This window comes from Mustela erminea, chromosome 9 (assembly GCF_009829155.1).
Source record: "Mustela erminea isolate mMusErm1 chromosome 9, mMusErm1.Pri, whole genome shotgun sequence".
In the NCBI taxonomy this organism is placed as follows: Eukaryota; Metazoa; Chordata; class Mammalia; order Carnivora; family Mustelidae; genus Mustela; species Mustela erminea.
This window is the reverse complement of record NC_045622.1, coordinates 78973972-79000482: the sequence shown is the minus strand read 5'-3', so window position 1 is coordinate 79000482 and position 26511 is coordinate 78973972. Positions and strand designations below refer to the sequence as shown.

The window sequence follows — 26511 nt, the reverse complement described above, 5'->3', positions numbered from 1 at the left end:
TAGCATTATTATTATTTTTAAATTTTATTTATTTGACAGACAGAGATCACAAGTAGGCAGAGAGTCAGACAGAGAGAGAAGGGGAAGCAGGCTCCCTGCTGAGCAGAGAGCCGGATACAGGGCTCAATCCCAGGACCCTGAGATCATGACCTGAACCGAAGGCAGAGGCTTTAACCCACTGAGCCACCCAGGTGCTCCTAATATTAGCATTATTATTATTAATGTTCCAACTCCTAATCCTGTGTTCCTTCCACTACATACATAAACTGGAGGGCCTGGAGGTGGGATATTAAGGAGGCAAATTTGACTTTAAATGTGTTCGAATAACATTAGTTTTTTTTTTTTTTCTTTTTTTTTTTCTTTTTTATTTATTTATTTATTTATTTATTTATTTCCAGCATAACAGTATTCATTATTTTTGCACCACACCCCGTGCTCCATGCAATCCGTGCCCTCTATAATACCCACCACCTGGTACCCCAACCTCCCACCCCCCGTCCCTTCAAAACCCTCAGATTGTTTTTCAGAGTCCATAGTCTCTCATGGTTCACCTCCCCTTCCAATTTCCCCAAACTCCCCTCTCCACTCTAACATTAGTTTTGATGTGGCTTCTCTGCCAGCCTTCATGTCTAAGCAGAGAACTGGTTTGATGTGAGCCTATCATTGACCGAATATATAAATGTCAAGTAGAACAATTATCTAAACAATTTATCCGGTATGCTGACACACTAATTTACTGAGTTTACTTTCACATCCCATAAACACATGCACAACATCTGCAGACAAGTTATTGCAGCTCTCATTTTAGAGCTAAGTACTCCAGGGAGGCTTAGGCAAAAGATCTCCCAAGACGAGCTCTTAAGTTCTCATGGAGAAAACCAGTAAGTTGATGGTTCAGGAAGCCTCCTATAGGGCTTATTACCTAAACATTAGTGTCAGGAGAAAGAAAATATCTGTGCATCTTGTTTGTTTACTTGTACTGGCTATGAAATAAGACTTCCTTTGTAGGCATATCTTTTCCTATATAGCTTCCAAAGAAACTGAAGACAACAACCTCATCAAATTCATCCCTCACCTAAATCTACTCTCATAATTAAAATGTCTCCATGTCCTGATTTTTTACCCCTCTGTTCCACTGTTCTAGACATAACTGTTGAGCTATTTTTCTTTCTTTTTTCTTTTTCTTTCTTTCTTTCTTTTTTGATAGACAAAGGGGGGTTCCCATTCTATATGGGAGATGCACTGGGTAGCTCAGTCAGTTGGGCAGCCTCTTGATTTTGGCTCAGGTCATGAGCTCAGGGTCGTAGGATCAAGCTCTTCATCAGGCCCAATACTCAGCAGGGAGTCTGCTTCAAGATTCTCTCTCCCTCCCCCTGCTTGCTCATTCTTTCTTTCTAAAATAAATAAATAAATCTTAAAAAAAAAAAAAAAAGCAGAGCTACCTACTTCAGAGCAATGTTTTAAGGGTTTACAAAGGTGTGATTAATATGCAGGTATACATCTTACAGTTCACTGTAAGTCAGTTAACTACAGTCCGAAAGGCACAGGGTTCTGGAATCAAAGAGACACACTATAATCCCACTGTATTCCTGTCTAGCTCAGAGACTAGAGAAGAAACCTTTACATCTTTAACCTTTATTTTCTTCATTAGTAAAATGAGACTACTACTCTCACTGAGCTATGGGAAGTTATGATATAATGCATACAAAGTGTTTATCACAGCTTCTGGTGTATAAGTGACCAATGCATAATGGGGGACAAACTGAAAGGCTAATTATGATGGTTACCAGACCATGCAGATGAAGTCCTGAACTGTTCTTCTCTCGCTAGTGTAACAAGCAGAAGTTTAGTTTCAGGAAACAGAACCATCTTATTTTTCAAATCTTGCCTTAGTCATTCATCAGCTATGTAAAATTTCTAAATGGGGATAATACGATAATACCTATGGCTTAAATTTAAGAATATATGAAATAAGATTTAGGCCATTTGAAATCTACCATGCAGTGAATACACTATAAAAATTTGTTGTGTATAATTCTGAATACTTTCTCAATAAGAGATATTTTGATATAATTGATATCAAACCATACATATTGCTTTTTATAACAACCTTCTTATATAATCACATGTTATGACCATTTCCCGTCATTCTTAACTATTCTGAAAGTTTATTATTCAATTTTCGTATTTTTTTAATTTTACCTTTTACTCTCAAACATTTAAGTGTTTAGTCCCCCTCAACGCCTCACAAACTGCAATGTGAGAAACATCCTTAAACATTATTACATGGGCTAACACCTAATTATATGCTCCAGATAAATTCTTAGAAGTGGGTCAAAAGGTAAGATTATTTTACGTTTTTTAATCCTTATTGATAAACTGTTTTCCAGAAAATGAGGATTAAAATACACACCTACCAAAAGGCAATAGGAGTTATAGTTTACACTGTCAATACTACTTTTCAAAACTCTATTTTAATTTGATTCACAAAAATATTACGGATATTTGTCTTTTTGCAATTGCTAGTACTGCTAATAGTTTTGTGTTAAAATATACTGTTTTTCAATTTTTTTTCACTCTTGAATTTATCAATTATATAATTATATCTTTGTAAATTAAGAATATGAACTATTGCTTGGCTTGTGTATTTTTTTTTAAGATTTTATTTATTTATTTGACAGACAAAGATCACAAGTAGGCAGAGAGGCAGGTGGAGAGAGAGGAGGAAGCAGGCCCCCTGCTGAGCAGAGAGCCCAATGCGGGGCTTCATCCCAGGACCCTGGGATCATGACCTGAGTGGAAGGCAGAGGCTTTAACCCACTGAGCCACCCAGATGCCCCATGGCTTGTGTATTTTCTACTCTGTCAGCTCATTATCATATCTTAAGTTTATCCCTCACTCTAACTTTATTGTAACGTTGACACTGATTAGTATGTAAATAGTCAAATCTATCAAGGCTTCCATGATCGATTTCATTGTGCGTTTAAAAAGACCATTTGGAAAGATCATTTTACTATTCTGTGATTAGGAAAAAAAATGCTTATTTTATATTTAGGTATTCATTGTGAGTTTACTAACTATTTAGCTCTTCAATAATTCATCTTGGTATAAGATATGCAGCAGCATTAAAAAGAGTTTAACCCCTTAATGACCTAGTAGTGTGAGAACATTTGCACATTTTTTGAAAGACCAATTGATCATCACTGATATGAAATGCTGCCTTTATCATAACGCACACCACACACACACACACACACACACACCAAGTTTAGGTTTAAGCAAGGTACAGAAGCCTTCTGTAAGGCTTCTAGAAAATCTTCTACTAAATCTTCTGTAAAATCTATACTAGCAATCAGCTAGTGTAGCACAGGTCCCCAGAACTCACTGGGGAAGGCTTCTGACAGTCAAAGTAAGTACTTAAAAAGCACAAGGAAAGAAGATGCCTTGTATGATTGCAGGGAGGATAATGCTTTCCTCTGTATCAGACGGAGACTCTGCAGACAAGACTAAGCAGCCTGGAACGAAGTCTTCTTGTACAAGGCAAAAAAAAAAAAAAAAAAAAAAAAATAGTAATAATAAATTTAAGATGTTGGCCAAAAAGATGAACAAGCCAAGATAACTTGCTGTATGTTCCATAATATATATGAAAATTAAATATTTAGGACACCATTTCCCATAATGGTATTATTAAATAAAAATATTACTTCAGGTCCTAAGCTTATATAAATACTGGGATTTTCCTTAGAAACTGACTATCCCAATAAATGCAAATAATTAATATTTAACTTCATATATAATCTTGTCAACTAAGGCAACCCCTTAGGGCTGAGTTTAGTCATTTATCTTACAGTTTAAGTCATCATTATCTCACAACTACTAGAAAAAAAATACACAAGTTCAGAATGCTAACGATCCCTGTGGATTATCGGGAAGCAAAGAGCTACTGAGGTACATGAAATAGTTGCTGATGTCCATGTGAAAGGTACATATTGCAGGAGACTGCAGAGGCCACTCTCACCTTCTCCAACACATGATGTGTCTCCAGCTTTGACAGAAAATTATTTCTGTTACCAGTTGAGTTAAAGATGAACATCATCTGCCAATGCCAGTTAACACAGTCAAACTGAATGGCTTTGAAATCTAAATTTAATGAACTACTAAAATATTCATGTCAAGATTTTCCTGCTCCATAACCTTTTCCTATCTATTTTGATACTCGGCATCCTTTAAGAGGAGAAGTCACTGTAATTTGGAATATAGATTCATATTCCCAGACTCATTCATTATTGGTAACACCTGCAATGATTTTCGGCATCCTGAGGGACAGGAGCAGCAAGAAATTCTTCATTAATGTCCACTACAGAAACCACGGTTCTGCTTCACAGATTTGTTCCTTCTCACCTAAACTAACTATAGATGTTCCCTGCAAATTACCCACATCTAGAGACCTCAGCTAGTGTGTAGGACATGGCTCTTTGACAGAGAGGGATTTTGCTTCCAAGGATCATCCAACTGGCTCTAGGATCTTATCTTTAATTATAATTCACAAGTCTCTCAATATTAATGAGAGGGGAAAAAGGCAATACTTACCAAAACTGTTTTAAAAACAATCCCTCTCTATTCTAGAACTTTGCCTGCAGTCAGCAGGTGCCTCAGTCTATGGATTTATAGAACTTTTCCTTTTTTTACATTACAATTTGCTTCCTGAAATTTCTTGTCCACGTAGGTGTGACAGAGACTTTTTGTCAAAATGTAAAAAAAGAAACAAATTTCCCTTTTAAAAAATAGCTCTTCACCAATTTTAGTGGGTATTTGTGATTGCTAATTATAGACCCATAGTTCAACTGAAGGTAATCTTGGAATTCTACCCTGATTTAATGCTATCACAAAGAAAACCCTTTTGTAAACAGAGGTTTTGTTTTGTTTTGTTTTTCTAAGATAACAATGTCAAAATGTTTTAGATAGTCTGGCTTGATACTATGTTATTTAGGTTATGACATTTAAAACATACTTGGGCTCTGTAGAGTGAAATGGATAATATGAGTATGCTTCAAGAAAACCCAGGGACAATTTTTCAAATCTCAGTAATTGAGGAAGAATTCACTTTATGTTAACAATCAACTGGTATCAGCCAACAGGCTATCCTTTAACATTTATGGCTGCACCCATTACCTACTGCTGAGAAACAAATCATCAGCAAACAGTTTTCATTTAGACCATGATTCTGTGGGTAGGCTGGGCCCAGCTGGGTAATTCTGATCTCAGCAGGGCTCTTACAGGTCTGAGTTTCCTGGTCTTTGTCACTGAATTCTCTCACACCTCTGCTTCAGTTGGGGCAACTGTGCTCACGGGGCCCTGATCCACAGGACTCATCCTTAGACAAGCTCATTCATGCTAGAGGCAGAGTCCCAAGACAAAGAATGCAAGTGCAAAATCTTTTGAGTCTAAGGTTCAGTGTTGGCACATTAGCACTTCTGCAGCATTCTACTTGCCAAAGCAAAGCCCAAGGCCATCCTAATGATTATATCTCTTGATGAGAGACGCTGTAATGTCTCATTGAAAATAGAGTGGATATGAGGAAGAAAGACTTGGCCTATTTTCCATCTACTACAGTGTCTTTGAGTTATTTAAATATGGCTCCTACCAAAAAGCCTCAATCTAGCTAAATCAGGATTTATCCCATAGTTAGTGTCATCTCTCATTTCTAGAGCCTCTTAGCTTTCTCCATTTATAGGCACACATCCTGTAGTGCACCCTAATATCTGGAAAGCAAAATCTGTCCACCTGTGCCATATTTCTCTTTTCTACAAATGTCCAGGTTTTGCACATACTAGCTTCCAAATAAATAAAAAAAAATTTACTACTATTTACTATTACTTTATCAATACTACTTCATCATAGTTGATATATCAATATCATAGCTGTTTTTATTTCCTAAAATATTGAAGTATTTTGGTATAAATGACATACCAAGTACTCACAATTTGTTCTGTTCTGTTTTGTTTTGTTTTAGAGAGTAAGAGAGTGACAGTGAGGCGGGGAAGGATGAAGGAGAGGGAGAATCTGGAGCCTGATGCTGAGATCAGGACCTGAGCTGAAATCAAGAGTTACATGTTTAGGGGTGCCTGGGTGGCTCAGTGGGTTAAGCCTCTGCCTCAGGTCATGATCCCAGGGTCCTGGGATCGAGCCCCACATCAGGCTCTCTGCTCAGTGGGGAGCCTGCTTCCTCCTCTCTCTCTGCCTGCCTCTCTGCCCACTTGTGATTTCTGACTGTCAAATAAATAAATAAAATCTTAAAAAAAAAAAGAGTTAAATGTTGAACTCACTGAGCCATTCAGGTAGTTCACGACCTAAAGTAAAGTATCATAAGGATACAATTAATTGTTCTGAAACTTAATTTTAGAACAAGCTATAGTGCCTTACAAATGCACTTAGCTTACTAAATTATCATAAGCAGTGGACATGAGATCAAAATTTAAACTCACCATGCTGACCCAAGATCATTCAGGAAGCATTGGCACAATAGTTGATGAATCAAACACTCCAGACATTTCTAGACTTGCTTGTTTGTTTTTACAGACAATAAGATGAGCTCAACAGACTTCCTCATAAATTCATATGTAAGACACTACCTTGGAGGATTTGGAGTTATTTTTTATGAACCTAGTTTATAGCTCATGGCAAATTTTGTTGGAAAGCTCCATTTGTTTTTCTGTAATCCCGTACAGAATATGGCGTATCATTACTCACAATATAGTAGTTTATATTAGCAGTCACTTTCCCCTGGGATTTGTGCTCCCTTCCTGTTGACTCTATAAACTTGTTCTGTCATGTCTAAAATAATTCTGTTGCAAATGAGTAACTTGTATAAAGATATAAAATATCAAATGCATTGCATCTTACGCATATGACCTGTTGCAACCAGTACAATTATCCCAACCAAATAATGTGTGAGGTAAGATCTTCAGCCATGAAATTTATACCTATGTTAATACATGCTAATTAAACAATATGAAAGTTGCTGTTCTATAGCACAAAAATGAGGAAACCTTGTCAATTTCATAAGGTCTATCTTAAAATGTATATAATCTAATATATACACACTAATATGTGTATAAATACCCATATCATTTAGTGGTGGGATGGAGTAAGAGGAAGGTTGACAAATTTATAAGGGGAAGTATATCCAAATACCAAATGGCATAGTCCAAATGGTAGAAATATAGGTTGCTGCTCTTTGAGCTTCCCTGTGACAAATGTACACAAATAACATATTCTAAGGAGATTATTTTGCCCTTCATTTGTATATAAGCAAGTAAACAGTTAATGGCTTTTAAACACTTTTTTCTTTTTGTCACAAGACCACTTGTTCAAATGGAATTTATGCTGTGCTCTAACTTATTAAAGGACAAAAGTAGACATATTTTAATAGAAGCTAAAAGAATGAGTCTAAAAACATTCAGGTGATGCATTACTTTTTTTTTTTTTCCCCACATTTTGAGTAGAAGTGCAATAGCAGAAAAGTATGTATTTGGGCAGATTCAATAAGACATTACACTAGCATTTCTTGGATTGAACAACTGTGGTGTGTTATCATCACACACCATTCTCTTATTTTAACATTAAAAATAAAATATGCATGCAGGTTTAACTATTCTTTTTTTTTTTTTTTAAGATTTATTTATTTAGTTGAAAAGCAGAGAGAGAAAAAGCAAGGGAAGGGGCAGGGGCAGAGAAACTCAGTCTCCCTGTGAGTGCAGAGCCTAATCTGGGGCTTGGTCCCACGACCCTGAGATCATGACCTGAGCTGAAATCAAGAGTAGGCTCCAGGGGCGCCTGGGTGGCTCAGTGGGTTAAAGCCTCTGCCTTCAGCTCAGGTCATGATCTCAGCATCCTGAGATTGAGCCCCGCATGGGCTCTTTGCTCAGCGGGGAGCCTCCTTCCTCCTCTCTCTCTGCCTGCCTCTCTGCCTGCTTGTGATCTCTCTCTGTCAAATAAATAAATAAAATCTTTAAAAAAAAAAAAAAAAGAGTAGGCTCCATAACTGACTATGCCACCCAGGTACCCCTTAACTATTTCTTCTTAACTTTCATATTCTACAGTTCAAGCCTAGTCAAAGTGAGACAGAAATGGCTACTCTTGAGTAGAAATGACATGGCAGGTATCATTGGTGCATGTGGTAAATTCTAGGGAAGCAGATAAGACAGAGTTTATTCAATCTTAGTTCCTTTTCTAATTACTTAAATCATCCTATGTTTGTCTTCTTATTGGTGCTATGGGGATCTTGAGGAACAACATCTGGGTTTTTTCTCAGGATTTCTGATAACTCCTCCTTCTCTCAGGTGACTTGGAATAGTGGTTTACAGATCGCAGAAACATTCTAAACACCATGTTGATCTGACAGACACAGGAAAGCAGATGAAGTAAACAGATGAACCCCTGATTTGTAAAGATAATCTAAGAATTATTGGCACAAAGCACTGACCCCATTTAACACAAAACAAAAGAGGAATGAAGAAATATGACACCAGCATTTATTTCTACATCTATTTATTAATGTTGGTCTAATTTATGAGAGTAATATTTAAATTTTATTGTGTTTTTTCTCTGATGTTTTAGTGGTGACTAATGAAGGGATTTGCAAAATTAATCCAGGCCAAACCAATCAAATATTAGAGAAATACTTTTTCAAAGATGAGACTATTTGCCATGCAGTGACAGTGAAAGCTAAGTCATTCCCTACGTTAAACCGCAAATTTCTCTTACAAAGGCATTCCCACTTAAATCAATAGAAAATAATGGGGAAGAAGAAAAAGTGGGTTTAGACTGAGCCAGATATTTCCTTGGAACACACCAAAAAGGGATAGTATTTGGTATTAAGTGACCAAACTCAGAAGCTTTGAAGAGCCCACAAAATCATGTTTGCGGGATGGAGGCATTGCTGCAGCCAGGGTTTTTTTTATTTATTTATTTATTTATTTATTTATTTATTTTTTTATTTCCAGCATAACAGTATTCATTATTTTTGCACCACACCCCGTGCTCCATGCGATCCGTGCCCTCTATAATACCCACCACCTGGCAGCCAGGGTTTTTTAAATCTGAACTCTAGCCCAGTGACCCATCTGCTGATGGACTAGAGTTTCAATGAGGTGTTCTCAGCTTCCAGGCTGTTATAAAAACCTGCTATATAGTCAGTCTTTCCTATGCTCTAAATACTTCCACGTGGTTATCTCAGGCACTCATCAAAGAATTCTGTCAAGCAGACAACATAATACAACTTTACAGATGAGAAAAACAATGCTCAGCAACTTTAATTAACCTGCTCAAATGATCACAAATAGTAAGGCATAGAACCTAGAATTCAAACCTGGGTCCATTCCATGCTCTCGTGAAATCATGCTACCTTTCCAAAAGTATGAAAAAGTAAGGTAATAACCCTCTAAAGGTTAATTTTATGTTTCAGAATTTAAAAAAAAAAATGTTGATAACATAAAGCAATATGATGTCTACATACAACTTTCCACCTTTAAGTCCTTAAAAATACATATTAACCTGTGTGCCCTCTTCTCTCCAGAACAAAATACATTAATATTGAAAAGAATTGAAAGGTTTTAGAAATGTTACTTTCACGTGACTTATTGATAGTTTAGTTTGTATTACCTTCGACAATTTTGCCTTGGATTCAGAATTATCTTTGGGAACAGAGTCTTTGATTAGCCGAGATCGGTCATAATTAGCATGTTCTGATTCATCCATGTAATCCTTATCTTTCCCTAGAGCTAGAAAAGAGAAAGAGAAAATTATATCCACTTTTATCCTTCTTCCTTTTCTGTCTCTTTAAATGTACTAATCTCTCTTTTATTCAAGCTTTTCCAAGGTTTAGCCAAGTATAACTTTCTTATGACCCATCTATCCAAAAAGTGAGCAAAAAAAAAAAGAAAAAAAGGGCAAATCTTCCCTGTAGTGGATTAATAATGAAACTACAGTAACTTTCATAAAAATTAAATGCATCTCTGCTGCTTAGTGGACTTAAACTTTTTTAAAAATAAAATTAGAACCATGCAAACTCATCATCTCTTTTGAACATGAAGATAAAGATATATTTTTTAAAGATTTTATTTGTTTATTTCAGAGCGAGAGGAGGAGTGAGCGAGTGAGAGAGCACAAACAGGAGGAGTGGCAGAGGGAAAAGGAGAAGCAGGCTCCCTGCCAAGCACGGAGCCCTACCTGGGGCTCCATCCCTGGACCCTGAGATCCTGACTTGAGCCAAAGGCAGACATGCCCAAACTACTGAAGCACCCAGGTGCCCCAGATAAAGATATTTCTAAAAATTCAATAGATTCCCAAGCATTTATTTGCTTAATTAAAAACTGTAATAATTTTGAGAATTTGTTTTCTTCAAAGTTGGAGAGTTTTCTAAATGTGAATTTAACTGAAGTGTGACAGAAGTCTGAGAAATCATAGAAGCAATTCTCACAAACGTTACAAGAAAAATCTTTTTAAAAATATAAGATCGAAATGAAACTACAGCTGCAAATAAGAAGAGAATACTGAAAACTACCACTAGAATTATAAAAAGGGTAGGGCCTTGTAAGAATATATATGAACAATAAACAAGCTATAATCAATGCAACAGTACAAAACAAGAAACCTCTATGGGTGGGACTGTCAGTCCAACCGAAGACTGCTGACGTGCTTCACGCAATTTGTATTCCGTGTGGTAGAAGTACCTCTTCAAGTTCAAATGCAGACAAAATTGAATATATTTAGCCTTTTCAAATAAATGAAAATGTTTTGGAGAGCTATTTTATTCCATCTGTTAACACCTATCAAACATAAATTCTGACATAGACAACTATGTATAATGCTTTAAAGATTTCAATCATTTGATGTAGTATTAGACTAGAAAATTGTTTAAAATATATGCACTAATTTCCTTATTAGGAATCTTAAAATCTGCTATAGCATATATTATGCCATGTACACCTAAACTATCAGAATCTGAGTAGTGGTATGAATTAAGACTCGACAAGGTAATATTATGTCATAGTATGTTGTTAATTGCCAATTATGTTTAAATGTTCTAAGCACTTAGGATTAAAACCAGAACTACTAAAAATAGCTAACACTGATGGATGGTTAACAATAGTTGAGTATATTCTAAGAGCCAGAAACTTTACAGGTATTATTTCCTTTATTCCCTATAACATCTGTACAAATGTGGGTATGGTTTTGACCTACATTAAACAGTAAATAAATTAAAGCAGATGGAGATTCAGTATTATGCCAAAGTCACTAATTTATTAAAGAGTGCATCTAGAACTCAAACACATCTAGATCTGATTCCAAAGCTGACATTTGTAAATATACTATTATGTTTTCCCTAGATTTAAGAAGATTGCATTTTATTCATTTAACAATTATTTATTAAACACCCATGATATGCCAGACATAGTTTTAAGAGTTGGAAATGTAGCAGCAAACAGAATCCTGCCTTCAGAGAGCGTTCAAGTCCAAGGAGAAAAACAATAAACAACACAAATTAAGGGAATAGTAAGTATGTTTTGTGGTGAGTACACTAGAAAGTAGAGGGCTGAAAAGAAGGACAGAGGTGTCACAGGTGTGAACAAGGGTGCTCTTTTAGTACAGAGAATCGTAGTCACATTTGAGCAAAGATGGAGGAAAATGAAGCAGTAAGTCACAGGGGTAACTGGAGGAAGAATGGTCTAGAAGCAAGGAAAAAAAGTGTAAAACCTGGACTTGTTCTGAATGGGTGTCAGATGAGTGAAAAAGAAACAGAAATTTTGGAGTTAATTTTTTGGATCAGTTACCTAAACCCCATCATGTTCAGCTTGCTGGTTTGTAAGGCACAAAGGTTTCACTCTTTTTTGAGACCAATAGGTTTTTTTCCTTTCATCTTCTGTCCCTTTCCTTACCTTTCTCCTTGTCTCCTTATCTTTCCCTCCCTCTTTCTCTCTCTCCCCATCCTTCTCTTTCTTTTGATATTGGAGACATAGGAAGAGACCTTTGTGATTAAACGTCAGTAGGTAAATGGGCAGTGAAAGCTGGGAGCACAAACCACCCTGCAGGTCACAGTACTGTGGTTCCTCAGCCTAAATTTGCCCCGTCCTACATCAGTTCTCTCCCTGGCAGTCTCTCTTCTTATCTATAAAGAGGTTTTTGAAGACATCTCAAACGGTCTTCCTCTATGCTCTAACAACTGTGTGATTACTAACTTAATGTTTACCAGAGAAAATGCAATTTATGTTAATACATCTCATCTACCACGGAATACAAGAAATACAATGTATAGAAGTTTTCCACTCATTTAAACCTTATTCCATTCACAATTACATTTTCTGGGCAGAAATTTTTATATTTTGTTTTGCTTAATTTTAATTCAATTTAGTTTTCTCTTCTTTCTCTTTAATTCCTATAACACAAATATTCCTGGAACAGGAACATCCTTACATCATCATCTTGTTGGAAGAAAGCTCAGTTTTGAAAGTCTTGCCAAATGCTACCAACTTCATGAAAGCTTCTCAGATCGTCTCCTCCTTCCTGCCCCAAAGTTCCAAATAGAATGGATCATATTCTGTCCTGAATTCCATCACATTTGGTTTTCCCCTCCTTTTCTTTATCTTTCTCTTCTTCCTTTCCTTCCTTTCTTTCTTTTTGTGATTCTTTTTATTTTTTTGAATTTAGACAAAATTATCCCAGGACTATGTTCAATCTCTTTTTCATGTGCGTTCAATTTACTACAGAGTCTATAACAACTTGTATATCATAGGAGTTAACTTAAAAAGAAAAAGAAAAAAGATAGACTTGTTATTTCAAAAAATCTGGATCATAGTGACATAATTTTTAAAATTTCCTTTTATTGCTAGGAATGTAAGTATGTTTCCCTTTCTTCTTGTTTTTCTTGAAAGTATAGGGAAGGATTCTTCCATATATAATAATAGTACTCTTTTTTCCTTTTACTATTAGCAAGATTAGCAAGATTGCAAACTCCTGTCATTGTAATGTAAATTTTCCTTTCCTGTCTTGTCTTTTACAATGTCCCTATGGTGTTCCTATGTTAGAAACAAGAAACCTCTACTCTTACTGACTTAACATACACTATTCTTGAATATAAAAATGTCTTAAATGTTCGTATTCTTTTGTTAAATACTGGATTTTTTTCTCACACTAACTTTATACACAATATTCCTGTAACTAATGACTTGTATTCTTTTTCACATGGATTGCTAATTAATTATTTAATTGCTAGATGTATTAGGTATTCTTCATTCATTAAATCAATATATTGAGCTAGATCTACAGTGTACGAGAGACTGTTCTACTTTGAAGGGAGTAGGAATCACAATGAACAAAAATCCTTACCCTCATGAAGTTGAAAGTAATAAAGTTAAGAAAAGAACAAATATAACCCCTATCTATTAAATGATGATATGGTCCATTAAAAAAAAAAAAGAGGGCAAGGAGATAATAGGGAGGGCAGCAATTTGCAATTTTAAATGAGGTGGCTAAGGATGGCGTTCTTGAGGTAACCTGGAGCAAAGATGCCAAAATGGTAAGTGAACCTCTGTAGGAGAGCATCACAGGCAAAGGGTACAGCAAGTGCAAAGGCCCTGAGGTGGGAGCATGCCTTTCTCATCTGTTCACAGACAAACAGATTAGTGTGACAGGTAAGGAATGAACAAAAGTGAAGGTGACAAGGTATCATGTTAAAGTGGTAATGGAGGAAGTAAGAGCATATGAGGGAGGGCATGGGACCATCATAACGATTTTGGTTTTCATTCTGAGTTAAAGAGTGCCATTGGATGAATCTGAGCAGAGTAAATTTGAGCAGATTTGATCAAAATCACTCTGTCAGCTGACATGAAAATATGCTGAAGGGGCCAAGGCCAGAGGCAAAGAAGCCAAGTAAGAGTAATTGCAATAATCAGGTAGAGAGGATGTGCTTTGGGTCAAGGTGGTATTAAGACTAAGAAATAGTCAAACTGAGGATGTGGTTTTTTTTAAAAGAAAAACTAACAGAATTCTATTTGCTATGGCATCTAAAAGAGAAAAATCAACAATAATTTCAATGTTTCTGGTCTAAGCGCTGGGAAGGGTGCCATATTATTTCCACATATCATTTGACTAAATCCTAGTAACAAGTATTGTTACTAGCTTTTGTTACCAGTGAGGAAATGTAGGCAGTTACCTAGGGTCTCACATTTGGTATGTGGCAGAAGAAGAGCCCAAGAAATCTGGCCCTAAACCTTACATTTCTAGCCACTATGTAATACTGCCTCTTGTAGTATTGGAAAGACAATGATTTAGGAAACTTTGAAGTCATAAAATAATCACAAGTTAAAAAAAAAAAACTGGGTTACATAAAAATTATAACATATTTATTGAATAAAAAAGGGTAATCTCTAATTATAAACATAGCTTTCTATCCTCCTTCAGTTAATGATGATGGAGACAAATATTAGTATCCTAATAAAGATAAAAATTGTCAACAAAAAAGAAATAAAATGAGATAAATTTAGTAAAAACTTACTTATTTTTATGTGGTTTAATGGTCTCCATGCCCAAGAATTTAAAATGTAAAAAGTACTATTTTATGCTAGTACATAGTTTTTTACATCTTTCATTTTTAATTAAAAATATCCATTGCTGACAAGACACTAGGGAAACTAATAGTCATTTGCTTTCTGTACCAATATAAATTAGTAAAATTTTTGGAACAAAGTGTGTCAGTATGTGTTAGGGGCACAACTGAAGAGGGGTCTGAAAGTCATCAAAAAGAAAAAAAAAATCTGTATTCACAAGAATGTTTCCCCAAGCCAATGGATAATAAAATACAAAAACAATTACCACTTGAATAAATAGTAACTCCATTCTTCCAGATACAGAGGCCAAGATCCTGACTCCTCATTTTCTCTTTTACCTTATGTCTGATCCTTAATTAAATTCTACTGACTGAGCATAAAATATCATTTTTCTGCTTTGCTTTACTCTTTAGCACATACCCGTTCCTAACATGCAAGGTGTTGTCTTTATTTATCTTCATTTATTTACTGGCAGAGAAGGGAACAAGTGCAACGGCTCTGTGGTGAGTGAGAGCATACCTAACATCAAGGAACAAGTGCCGCTGGATGGAGGGTGAGGGGGGGGACAACAAGTAGTAGTAAGGGGCCAGATGATGCTTACATAGCGTGCCATAATGCAGATTATGGCTTTTATTTGGACCTACAAAAATATTGAAGGGTTTTGAGTAGAAGTCTCATGTAATTTAATTTAAGTTTTAAAGGGGCCACTCTGGCTGATATGAAAATCTGGAATAATAAAATCTGTTTCAAGGATTAAATGAAATAATCTATGTGATTTGTACATATAAGGTATTGAAGAAATATACATTTTTTCTTTGATCTTTCTTTAAATTCACAATTCTAGTAATTGGGAATCTACAAAACTAATCATATAATTTGGACCTACAACTAGGTCATATCTTCCACTTCAAAGCTTAGGTGGATAGGAAACAATGTAATTAACGTGAGTATGCCAATAAACAATTTAAAAATTTAATTTACACCCTCTTCCAATCATCAGTAATATAATCTATGATGAAAACTTGAGTCGAGTGGGAATCCATTAACTCTTGCAAATTTTGTTTGCAAACCAGTATCAGTTCAAAACTCAAGGGAACCAATGAAGATAGCAGGCTCCTATGATTGTAACATAAACCTCAGAGCAGCTCTCAGAATGGAATTTTAATAGACAAATTATTCCAGTCAATTCTTCTTTATTTTAATGCCATTTCATTATTTTGCTACATTTTAATATAACTGCTGGAGCATCTGGAAATTGATGAGGTAACTGTTAAGGCAATTTTAAATATGTGTGAGTGATCTTATTAGTTGGCCTCTACTGACTTCCAACAGTGTGACCATCCCATACATTGCTAATGATAGTGTGTTCCAGGATTGCCAAAGTAGTTGGGGCTGATGATTAAATAATAATATTAATGGTTTAAGGTTATTTTTATTCTTTATAATTTATATATACTAAAAACCACTGAGCTGTACACTTAAAATTGGTGAATGGTATGGTATGTGAATTATATCTCAATAAAGTTGTTAAATTAAAAAAAAAACCCAAGATTCTCAAAGCTGATAAAAATCATTTAATATGTTGAAGCAGGGAGCCTGATATAGTGAAAAGAGAACTAATGATGATTTCAGCAAACCCAAATTAATTTTTTGTGTTAATTAATGTGAATTAATATATGAATGTTTCCAACATACATTGTTTTATTTGCATCTCACAAAAACTCTTAATTCAAATAATCTTATTTATATTATAAAAAATCAAACCATAATATTGATATCTCCATTTCATAAATCAGGAACCTGAGGCACAGATGGTATACCTTTCTGCTGACTGATGGAGTTAGTACTTGATCTGACTGCTAATAAATTCCATGATTTTAAAATTAAAAGTTTCCTATGAAGAACAAACCTAATGGTCCATATATGGTTTACTCAGTGGTTAGAACGTGGTGATAATGAAGATCCAGACTTAATCATTCTTCGCGGTTCCTATACTGCCTATTTCTCCCAACACTCGCATTGTTCAAAAGTCCTGACGCTAGCCAGTCACACTGAGCGTATGGCCGGAGCTGTATTCAGTCAACCCAATGACTAAGCAGATCTTGAAGATAAACGCTTTCCACTCTGTCAGCATGCCAGTGTTTATTCTATCCACATCTATTGTTTCATACATTCACCCAATCGTCAATCATCCATACATCTTCAAGTAGACAGTATATATTAGGTAATACGAAAAAGATATAAATAGCCATTATTATCATCTAGTGAACTGAGTACAACAGTATTATAACTAAAGTGCAGTAATAATAATAGGAAGTAGGAAGCATCTAAATGGATGTTCCGGAGGACTTCCCATAGGAATAATGTTATAAAGGGATTCTCCTACTATTTAAGAAGAGTCATAGCTATTAGGTCTTTAAATGCTCCACAAAAGGTTTGTCAATATGACTTACATGAAAAAGTGTAACACAATTAGATTAGGTCTTCACTAAGAAAAATAACGGAACACTGATTCCTAACCAGTGGGAAAAATCACAGCAATGAATGACATCATGGAAAGCAAAGGAGTAATGGAGAGTAGATTCTCCAGAGATATGTCTGTCAGTATCATTTCATCTATTCATCTATCCTTTCAGTGACCCTAAAAATACTCTCTGCACACCTACCACATGCTAAGTACTATTCTTGATTCTGGCCCGTATGCACCAACAAGACTAAGTCTGTGTCCTCTGGAAATGGAAAGAGGAAAAAAATAAATCTTATAATTTCCAGTAATACCTCTTAAGTCAAGATTAGAAGACACAAAGTGAAGCTTGTATGACTCTGGTTTCTCTCAGTGGAGGGCCTTGAGATGAGAGCAAACTTATCACGAACAAAGAACAAAAGAGGACTGGCATGGCTGAGGCTCTGTGAGTCAAAGGAAGCATTAGCAAATGGTCTAGAGCTGGAGCAGGTCCAGACCTCGTAAGGCCTCTGAAGGCTCCAGTAAGGAGTTTACATTTTACATGAAGTGGGAAACCAGGAAGGGACTGAGTAGAGAAATGATGATATTTCATTCCCCTCTTATGAAAGCTTCCTGTAGCTGCTGTATGGAAAACAGATCATAAGGAGGCAAGCATCAGAGGAAGGAAGTCATGATGCTGATCTACCCAGAGACTGAAACACTGGACAAGGCTTGTGGCAGCAACTACTCAACAGTGTCAGGTTCCGAAAATAATTGGAAAATTGAGCCCAAATGACTTACATAATGGGTTTAACTAACAACTGAAAAGATGTACAGTGACTGTGAGGCTGTCGCTCCTGGAAAACAATCTGTTCTTTCAGTGTAAATCCCTTATTTCTGTGATTCTGAAATAGGCTGGTAATATTACTATGAAGTTGTTTTTTTTTTTAATGCCATCTTAATAGGAAATGCTATTTGAAAAAACTATGAAAAATTATTGGAGATTATCAAGTATCGTAGAATGAAATCAAAATCACTGCGTACTCATTTGACCGTAACCGTTTTAAGAAATAAAATGAACACTGCAGCAAGCTGAACGATGAAGCTCACAGAAAACAAATTTTCTTACCACTCTAATATAAATCACTTCCTAAGGGACTCGCTTCATATCATTAAGGAAATGTTGACTTCACAAGATTAGAGAGATGTATATTTTAGTTGGTTGGACTCAAGTTACGTTGGTTTTAGTAAGCCCTGATTATTTTACTTCAAAGTTATCTGTTTTTACTGCAGCATGAGTGTGAGCAGACTCAGCCATCAGTCACTTGTTAATATGGGTGTCTCTGTCCTTGTCATTTTACAGAATACGAGCAAGAGAGAGGGTGGATGATTATAGCAGGGCGTCCAGGACGGATAGACAAGAGTATCGTCACATCAGTATTTAAAATCCATTACATGGACTGACACTTTCCAGAATAACTGTGTGTGTGTGTGAGAGAGACAGAGACAGAGAGAGAGAAAGAAAGAGAGAGAGAGACTGTGTCTGTCTGTGTGGCTGAGGGCACAAGGCAGAATGGTGTTTTGGCTCTGTGAGCTGTTCTATGAAAAGTAGAATTCAGAGCACATGGGTGGCTCAGTCAGTTGAGTGACTCTTGATTTTAGCTCAGGTCATGATCTGAAGATTATAGGAACCAGCCCCATGTTGGGCTCCCCACTCAGCGGGCAGTCTGCTTGAGGATTTCTCCCTCTCCTGCTATTCCCCCGACCTCTTTCTAAAATAAATAAATCTTAAAAAAAGAAAAGAAAAGAAGACTTAAAGGCTCACAGACAGCAATATAAAGAATGAAGGAAGAAAATGGAAGAATAGAATTCTAAACTCCCAACCCGATTAGCCTTCTTCAATCAGTCATCTCCCACATATAGTATGTCATGCAATGTTACCCCCATCTTTTGCTGCTCGCAGCCTCATTCTCATTAGCATTGCCGAGCTGGCATTCTACGGACATCACTAACCACCTTTCATCTCCATGGACTGTGATTCCTACTATGATGATTAAGGGAGAAGATGAAAGAGGAAGACTTCCTGGGTTAAAAATCTCAACTCTTCCTTGGGAAGACGTATGGCATTTGGCAAGTTATTTTATCTCTTGGCCAATCAGGTTCCTCAGGTATAAAAAGAGGCTCATAGAGTACCTAATCCAAAGAATGGTTAAGGGAATTAAGTGAGGTAAGGCAGACACAGAGTTGTGTAGTAAGTGCTCAGTAAATCCTTGTTATTCCACTCTGCCATAAAAATCACATTTTGGTGATAATGGTTAGTGAAGATATCTCTGAGCCCAGCAAAATTTGGGGTAAAAGATAAGCTTAATGAGTGAGTGAATAAAGTAATGAGCAGGTATTTGTTGAATCTCTATGATGTGCTAAGAGAGTGATGGAGTTATGTCTCTTCATTTAACTCAATCGTCTTGCAAAGTATGGATCATTAATTCCAATTTATAAGATTACTGAGGTTCAGAGTGGTAAATAATATGCCACAGTCACACAGCTCATAGATATAAGAATGGGTACTTGACCAATGTCTGGCTGGGAAAACAACATTTCATCCATAATATGTTACAGTTATATCCTGTGAGGCAGTCTTAATGGAAATGTCCAGCTCTGAATCAACAGGACCACGAATGCTTCTTCCTCCATGGCTATCATTTTGAACAATGAGGTATACTCATCCTCAATGAAACACTGACTACATGCAGTTAACTGTGCCACAGCACTGATAGTCTCATGGGGCAGTTCAAAGTAGTACACTGGGGGAAAAAAAAAGTACTGATAGTCTCAAGGGGCAGTTCAAAGTAGTACACTGGGGGAAAAAAAAAGTACGGGGGGATCCTGGGTGGCCCAGGTGGTTGAGTGTCTGATGCTTCATTTTGGATCAGGGTGGATGGATCAGGATCCAAATCATAGGATCAGGACCCATAATTTCAGGATCGTTGTGACCAAGCCCCATACTGGGCTCAGTACTGTGTGTGGAATGTGCTTAAAATTCTCTCTCTCCCTCTCTTTCTACCCCTCCCCTCACACTCATGTGCATGTGCTCTCCCTTTCTCTTGGAAAGAAAAAAAAAGCCATTAATTTGATGTATCCATCAGGTTCCAAAAATTGTATTAGGGCCTGTTGGTACTTAAAAACAAGTACCAACAATCAACACTGGGTTGTTAACCAACCCAATGCTAGAAGCTGGCAGTTGGCACTCTAAAAGCAAAATTATAAAATGTAACTTCATTGAATTTAAAAGGAAGGATGTATTGCTAAAACACTCATGCTTTATTTAATTACACTCTTGGTATATTTGACATCATTTTGCTTGATGTCTTCTCAAAAGCGATAAAATCATATACATCTTAGATATGCGGCTGTTTCAAAAGGAGTACTTTCCAGCCAGGTGTTACACCAGGATGGATTCTTGGAACGCTTTGTGATGGTACAGTCAGCCAGAGCTGCATTCTCACATTCACTGTAAAAGGAAATACCTCATGTGTGCATATTTACCCCTTCAGAAGCTGTGACAATTTCCTAAGTTGAATGAATGGTAGATCGATGCTGGGTGTGCTAAAGTATTGACTGTGAGGTACAATGCCTGAAGAGAGGAACACAGGTCAAGTGTGTCAGATGATTGGGACACACTAGAATGATAAGGAGAGAAACATTCATGGAGTTAGGACATCCAATTACATTAAGCATTTAGAGAAAATGTTAACATTTGTGATGACACTATCATGATTATTTCACTATCAAAAATAAGATGCATAAAATTGAATGGAAAGGCTTGCATGGCTAGAGTTATTGTTAGGTTATTAACTAGTATTAGTGTGGGAAAATTATTATGAAAAGGGCTATGTAAACTACATCAACCGTATGGATATTTTGGACAAGGTTTTTGTTCTTGTTTTTGTCTTATCAGAAAAGTAATAATAGTAACCTCTTTCAGAATTAATTACCATGGGAAAGACCTTTGTACTCTGATTGAGTGTATTTGTTCTAATGAAATGTTCTCTTTGATACTGATGTTCTATATGAAATGAAACTGCTGGTGGCTGTCTTCTTTTAATTAGGAAACTTAATAAGCCAGCACTGTCTTGATGTCACACACACAAAAGTGAGTATTGTAAGAAACATGACTAATTTGCAGTAATTCAGAGTGCTACGATAAATAATACAGCTCATTGTTTAAAAAATTATGAAAAGGTATCCTAACAATGTCCTCAGAGAGAAATCAAGATACATGTTTTAGGCTAGAAATTCTTTTTTTTTTTTCCCCCCCTAAGATTTTGTTTATTTATTTGTCAGAGAAAGAGAGACAGAGACAGAGCACAAACAGGGGGAGCAGCTTGCAGAGCAGGCAGAGAAAGAAGCAGGCTCCACAATGAGCAGGGAGCCAGACGCGGGGCTCAATCCCAGGACCCTGGGATCATGACCTGAGCTGAAGGCAGATACCTACCCACTGAGCCACCCAGGTGCCCCTAGGCTAGAAATTCTAAATTCTAGCTACATTTAATATTTGTCTGGGATACAGTTAAAAGTATGCATCATTCCTTAGACCAAGTAAAATTGATTCCTGGGAGCTGAGACTCAGAGGTTTAAAAGCTCCCGGGTGACTTGAATGCATAGCCAGAGTTGACAACCACTGATGCAGGTGGTGCAGTCAGGCCACCGAAATGTTCACTGCTGAAAACTCAGGGCTAACCCTCTGAAGGTTATAAATAAATTCACTCTAAGTTTGTAAAATAAGCGTTGTAACAGATGAATATTACTCTTTGATAAATTCTGGCTTTCTTTTCTTTCTAATCAGTTTATGAATTACCAAAAAAAAAAAAAAAAAAAAGTTCAAAGGCATTGCTCATAACCAAGTCTGGCAAGCTATAGATCTTAATGCAAATCTCACTCAAATGAAGTAAATCTTGCATGATAATAGCAAAAGGGAAGAGAGAAGGTTGAATAAACTTATCTCTGTTTATAGGAAAAATAGTAAAAATTATATGGACTACAAACCGAGGGTCAAGACAGAATCTTTCAATATTACTGTTATTCCAAATACTGGGTGACTATCCACCACTTTCAAGTTTCAATTCTGAAAACTCTCCATTGAACGTATGCTATTTTGACAGAAATATGAACAATTTTTCTTACAAAAAATTCTGATGTAAATTTATTCTTTACATATTCTTATTATATAATATTTGTATATATTGTTTGGGGGGGAAAGAAAACACAGACAACAAGAAGAAACCACAAATAATCGTACCACATGAAGATACACACTCTTAGGTAACATGTTTGTTCCTTTCTTTCTGCCTCTTTTCCAATACATTTTTAACTAAAATGAGGGGAGGTCTACATTTATATTTAAGCTATTTTTCCCCACCCAGAAATATGCCACAAAATGTACTATAGTACAATTACTATAATGTTGAATTTTCCTCTGTTCCTAAGTTAAGGCAGCTGTGAGGAAAATTATTTTTCAATTTCTGACACTATTTTTTGGAATAGACTTTTAGATGTAAAATTCTATAACAGGTCTCTAAAATAAGTGTTGTACAGGTTTCATAGGCTTATATAGCTTATACAACAAAGTGCTACACAGGCTTATACACCAAAGTATCACACTGAAGAGCTGTGTATCATCAACTTGTTGGTAGAATAAAGAAACAAAGATCAAGATGGCTGAATGAGCTTTCAAGTACATTTGTTGTCCCTTGCTCTGGAGACTTAACATGATAATAAATACTTTCTAAAGATACAGGCCTACAGTAGTTTTCTAGAATGTAAAATTCTGATGTAAGAGTGTTAACTGATCATGTAGTTTAATCTTTTTTTTTTAAAAAAGATTTTATTTATTTATTTGACAGAGAGAAATCACAAGTAGGCAGAGAGGCAGGCAGAGAGAGAGAGGAGGAAGCAGGCTCCCTGCAGAGCAGAGAGCTCAGTGTGGGACTCATTCCCAGGACCCTGAGATCATGACCTGAGTCAAAGGCAGAGGCCCAACCCACTGAGCCACCCAGGTGCCCTGATCATGTAGTTTAGCCTTGATTTTGTGCAGAGGCAGGAAGACAGTGAATCATCCTAGAGAGGACCAAACTCAAAGATGGCAGGTAGACAAAGATATGAGTGAGATTTAGAAGTGAAAACCTGAAGAAAACTGAAGGTCTGACAATAAAACATGCAAGCACAAACTTTTTATCAAAAGAAATACAAAGCGCCGCCGCTTGCCGGGAGCCGGCCCCTCCCCCCGGGGTCTACTGGGTATTTACCCTAAAGATACAAACGTAGTGATCCAAAGGGGCACGTGCACCCGAATGTTTATAGCAGCAAGGTCCACAATAGCCAAACTATGGAAAGATCCTAGATGTCCATCAACAGATGAATGGATCAAGAAGATGTGGTATATATACACAATGGAATACTATGCAGCCATCAAAAGAAATGAAATCTTGCCATTTGCAACAACATGGATGGAACTAGAACGTATCATGCTTAGCGAAATAAGTCAATTGGAGAAAGACAACTATCATATGATCTCCCTGATATGAGGAAGTGGTGATGCAACGTGGGGGCTTAAGTGGGTAGGAGAAGAATCAACGAAACAAGATGGGATTGGGAGGGAGACAAACCATAAGTGACTCTTAATCTTACAAAACAAACTGAGGGCTGCTGGGGGGAGGGGGGTTGGGAGAAGGGGAGGTGGGGTTATGGACATTGGGGAGGGTATGTGCTTTGGTGAGTGCTGTGAAGTGTGTAAATCTGGCGATTCACAGACCTGTACCCCTGGGGATAAAAATACATGTTTAAAATAAAATAAAAAATTTAAAAAAAAAAAAAGAAAGAAATACAAAGCACAAAAGCAGTAATGTGGGAATCAGCACTCTGGAGTACAGTCTTCGATCTGAGATTGGGTAGATCACCTAGGTAATGGCTCCTTAGCCATTCACTCTGTAGTGAGAGCTTTCCTTCCCTGAGACGTCTGCAAGTACCCAGAACTCTGACTCAGCCTTCCTGTTGTTTTTTTCTTAAATGTAAGCAGATGACCAAAGATCACCAGAAATTGTTGGAAATCCTACAGCCTAAAAGAGAATGACTAATAGAAGCACGCAGGAAAATGGATCACTGGAACAACAGACTAAAACTTAAAAAAAAACAAAAACAAAGAAAAACTTAAGAAATCACAAGTGTAATTAGAGAGATTAGAGATGTTATGTTCATGAAATACAACAGATACCCTGAAAATGTTACATTCTGAAAACAAAAAAAGACTTGGAAATCAAATATACATATATGATCTTACCCTCTCCCCAACGCATACACGCACATGCACACACACACACACACACACACACACACAGAAATGAAAAGTCATTTGGAAGAAAAGTGTAGGAAATCTTCCAGAACTGAGGCAGAAACCAAAATCATGAGATAAAAGAAAATGCACACATGCACACACACCTAAACATAATGCTGTATAATTCTGTAACACAAAAAATAAAGACAATAAAAATGCACAGAGAGAAGAAAAAAAAATTCAATGACAACAGAACAAGAATCAGATAGCAGTTGGAATTTTAGCAGTAACAATGGATGCTAGGTAATAGTGAATCCAGTCTCCAGATTTCAAGGAAAATGATTTTCAACTTAGGACTTTATAAAATACAATGAAATGTAAGAGTGAACTGAAGTTATCTCAGACATACAATAACTTAGAAAGTCTGCATCTCACATGAGCCTTCAGAGGTAGTTTCTTTCTTACTTTCTATTTTTTTTTTAAAAGATTTTATTTATTTATTTGACAGACAGATCACAAGTAGGCAGAAAGGCAGAAAGCCTCTCTGGCTGAGCAAAAAAGCCTATGCAATGTGGGGCTCCATCCCAGGACCCTGGGATCGTGACCTGAGCTGAAGGCAGAGGCTTTAACCCACTGAGCCACCTAGGCGACCCTCAGAGGTAGTTTCCTAAGGATACACTGTGGGGAAAAAAATGAGGTTGAAAACTAAGAAGAGGAATACGTGGTACAGTAGAAACTGGCATTAACCCAGGTATCTAGATATCTAATGAAAAGTCAGTGAATACCAAGAATTTCTTAAAGAAGAAGAATGAAGTAAAGGATATAAAAATTAGAATCTGGAACAGATGGGAATATTCAGAAGGTGAGATATTTTCTCCTCCCAAGAAAAAAATACACAGATAATCTAGGAAAATAAAACTAACAAAAGTTAGTGGCATAAACAAGAAAGTAAGTTTAGTGTGCCATGATTTTGAGTAATTGATGGAGAGTTGGAAAGCGGAATCAATTTGACCTTGACTCTAGGACTATGTAAGAGTGGCAGAGAGGTCATAACAACTTTAACTATAGAAAAGGAAGTCATCCTGTGACTGTCAAAAGCATTATTTTCATAGTAATACTACATTTGCCAAGTGGAGAGTAAAAAATACTGTTAAAATGTGATAGAACATGATATAAAGGTGTAAATATGCTATTTAAAGCGACAAATTTAATCAGCAGAGAGGTTTTAAAATTTAAATGATAGTGTAACTATGAAAAATTGAAGGGTTATGTAAATAAGCTAAATCTTCATCTAACACCACAGTGGGGTCAACAGACACTGCTGAAATTTAATAAATCTAGAAATAGCAGAATTAATGTGCTTATTCATAGGGAATTGAAAGATATTTCCAAAAGCTCAACAGCAGAAAGTGTTAAACGTTTTTGGTTATGAGATTGTTGTTCATTATAAATCTTGTATCACTTGAATTTCAAACTGTGCATAAAATACCTTAATCATTTTTTAACCTGAGGATATTACACTCATCCATCAAATATTAAAGACCAAACAGGTATTATTTTCTTAAAAAATAATATTCTAGATTTGAAGAAGACAGCTTACTTTTGGAGAGGGGGTAAAGGAATAAGGAAATACTCGAAACCTACTTACCCAAGCAAAAGTCACTGAGGTCAGCAAAAGAGCATTTGAGCACAGAGTCTTTTTTATCCTCCTCAGCATTAACTGTAGGGGGAGAAAAAAAAAAAGACATCGACATTCATAGTTTTTGGAAATAAAAACATTAACATTTAGAAAAATGACTGTGACTGATGGCCAAGCATAAAGGAATATTTTAAGTTAATGAATTGAAATTAGTTATTTAAAATTTCACTCAATAAGGGCAAGATACATCTCTATTATATTTCAGTACCTTCATCCTCTTGAATAATTAGTCACTTTTCTTATTGGACATGGATGTAAACTCTTATTTATAATTAGCAGTGATTTCACAGTGTTACTGAAAAGAGAATCTTGGTATTTTCAAGTTATCCAGAGGAAGAAACAACCCCAAGGAATCATAAAGGAATGCATTCTCTTCAGACAAAAAAGCAACTTACAGACAGATGGGGAAATAGAAACACACCTCATCTACTGA

The 26511-nt window shown here is 36.3% G+C and overlaps 1 protein-coding gene across 2 annotated transcripts in view; it reads right to left on the bottom strand.

The window, feature by feature from the left end:
* Window positions 1-26511, bottom strand: part of ANO3 (anoctamin 3) — a 411475-nt gene that overhangs the window by 158714 nt on the left and 226250 nt on the right. For both annotated transcript variants that reach the window (XM_032359616.1, XM_032359617.1), the window contains 2 exons: window positions 26028-26099; window positions 9664-9782 (listed from right to left, as the gene is read on the bottom strand). In XM_032359616.1, coding sequence (XP_032215507.1) covers window positions 9664-9782; window positions 26028-26099 — 191 coding nt within the window. The remainder of the gene's footprint in view (window positions 1-9663; window positions 9783-26027; window positions 26100-26511) is intronic.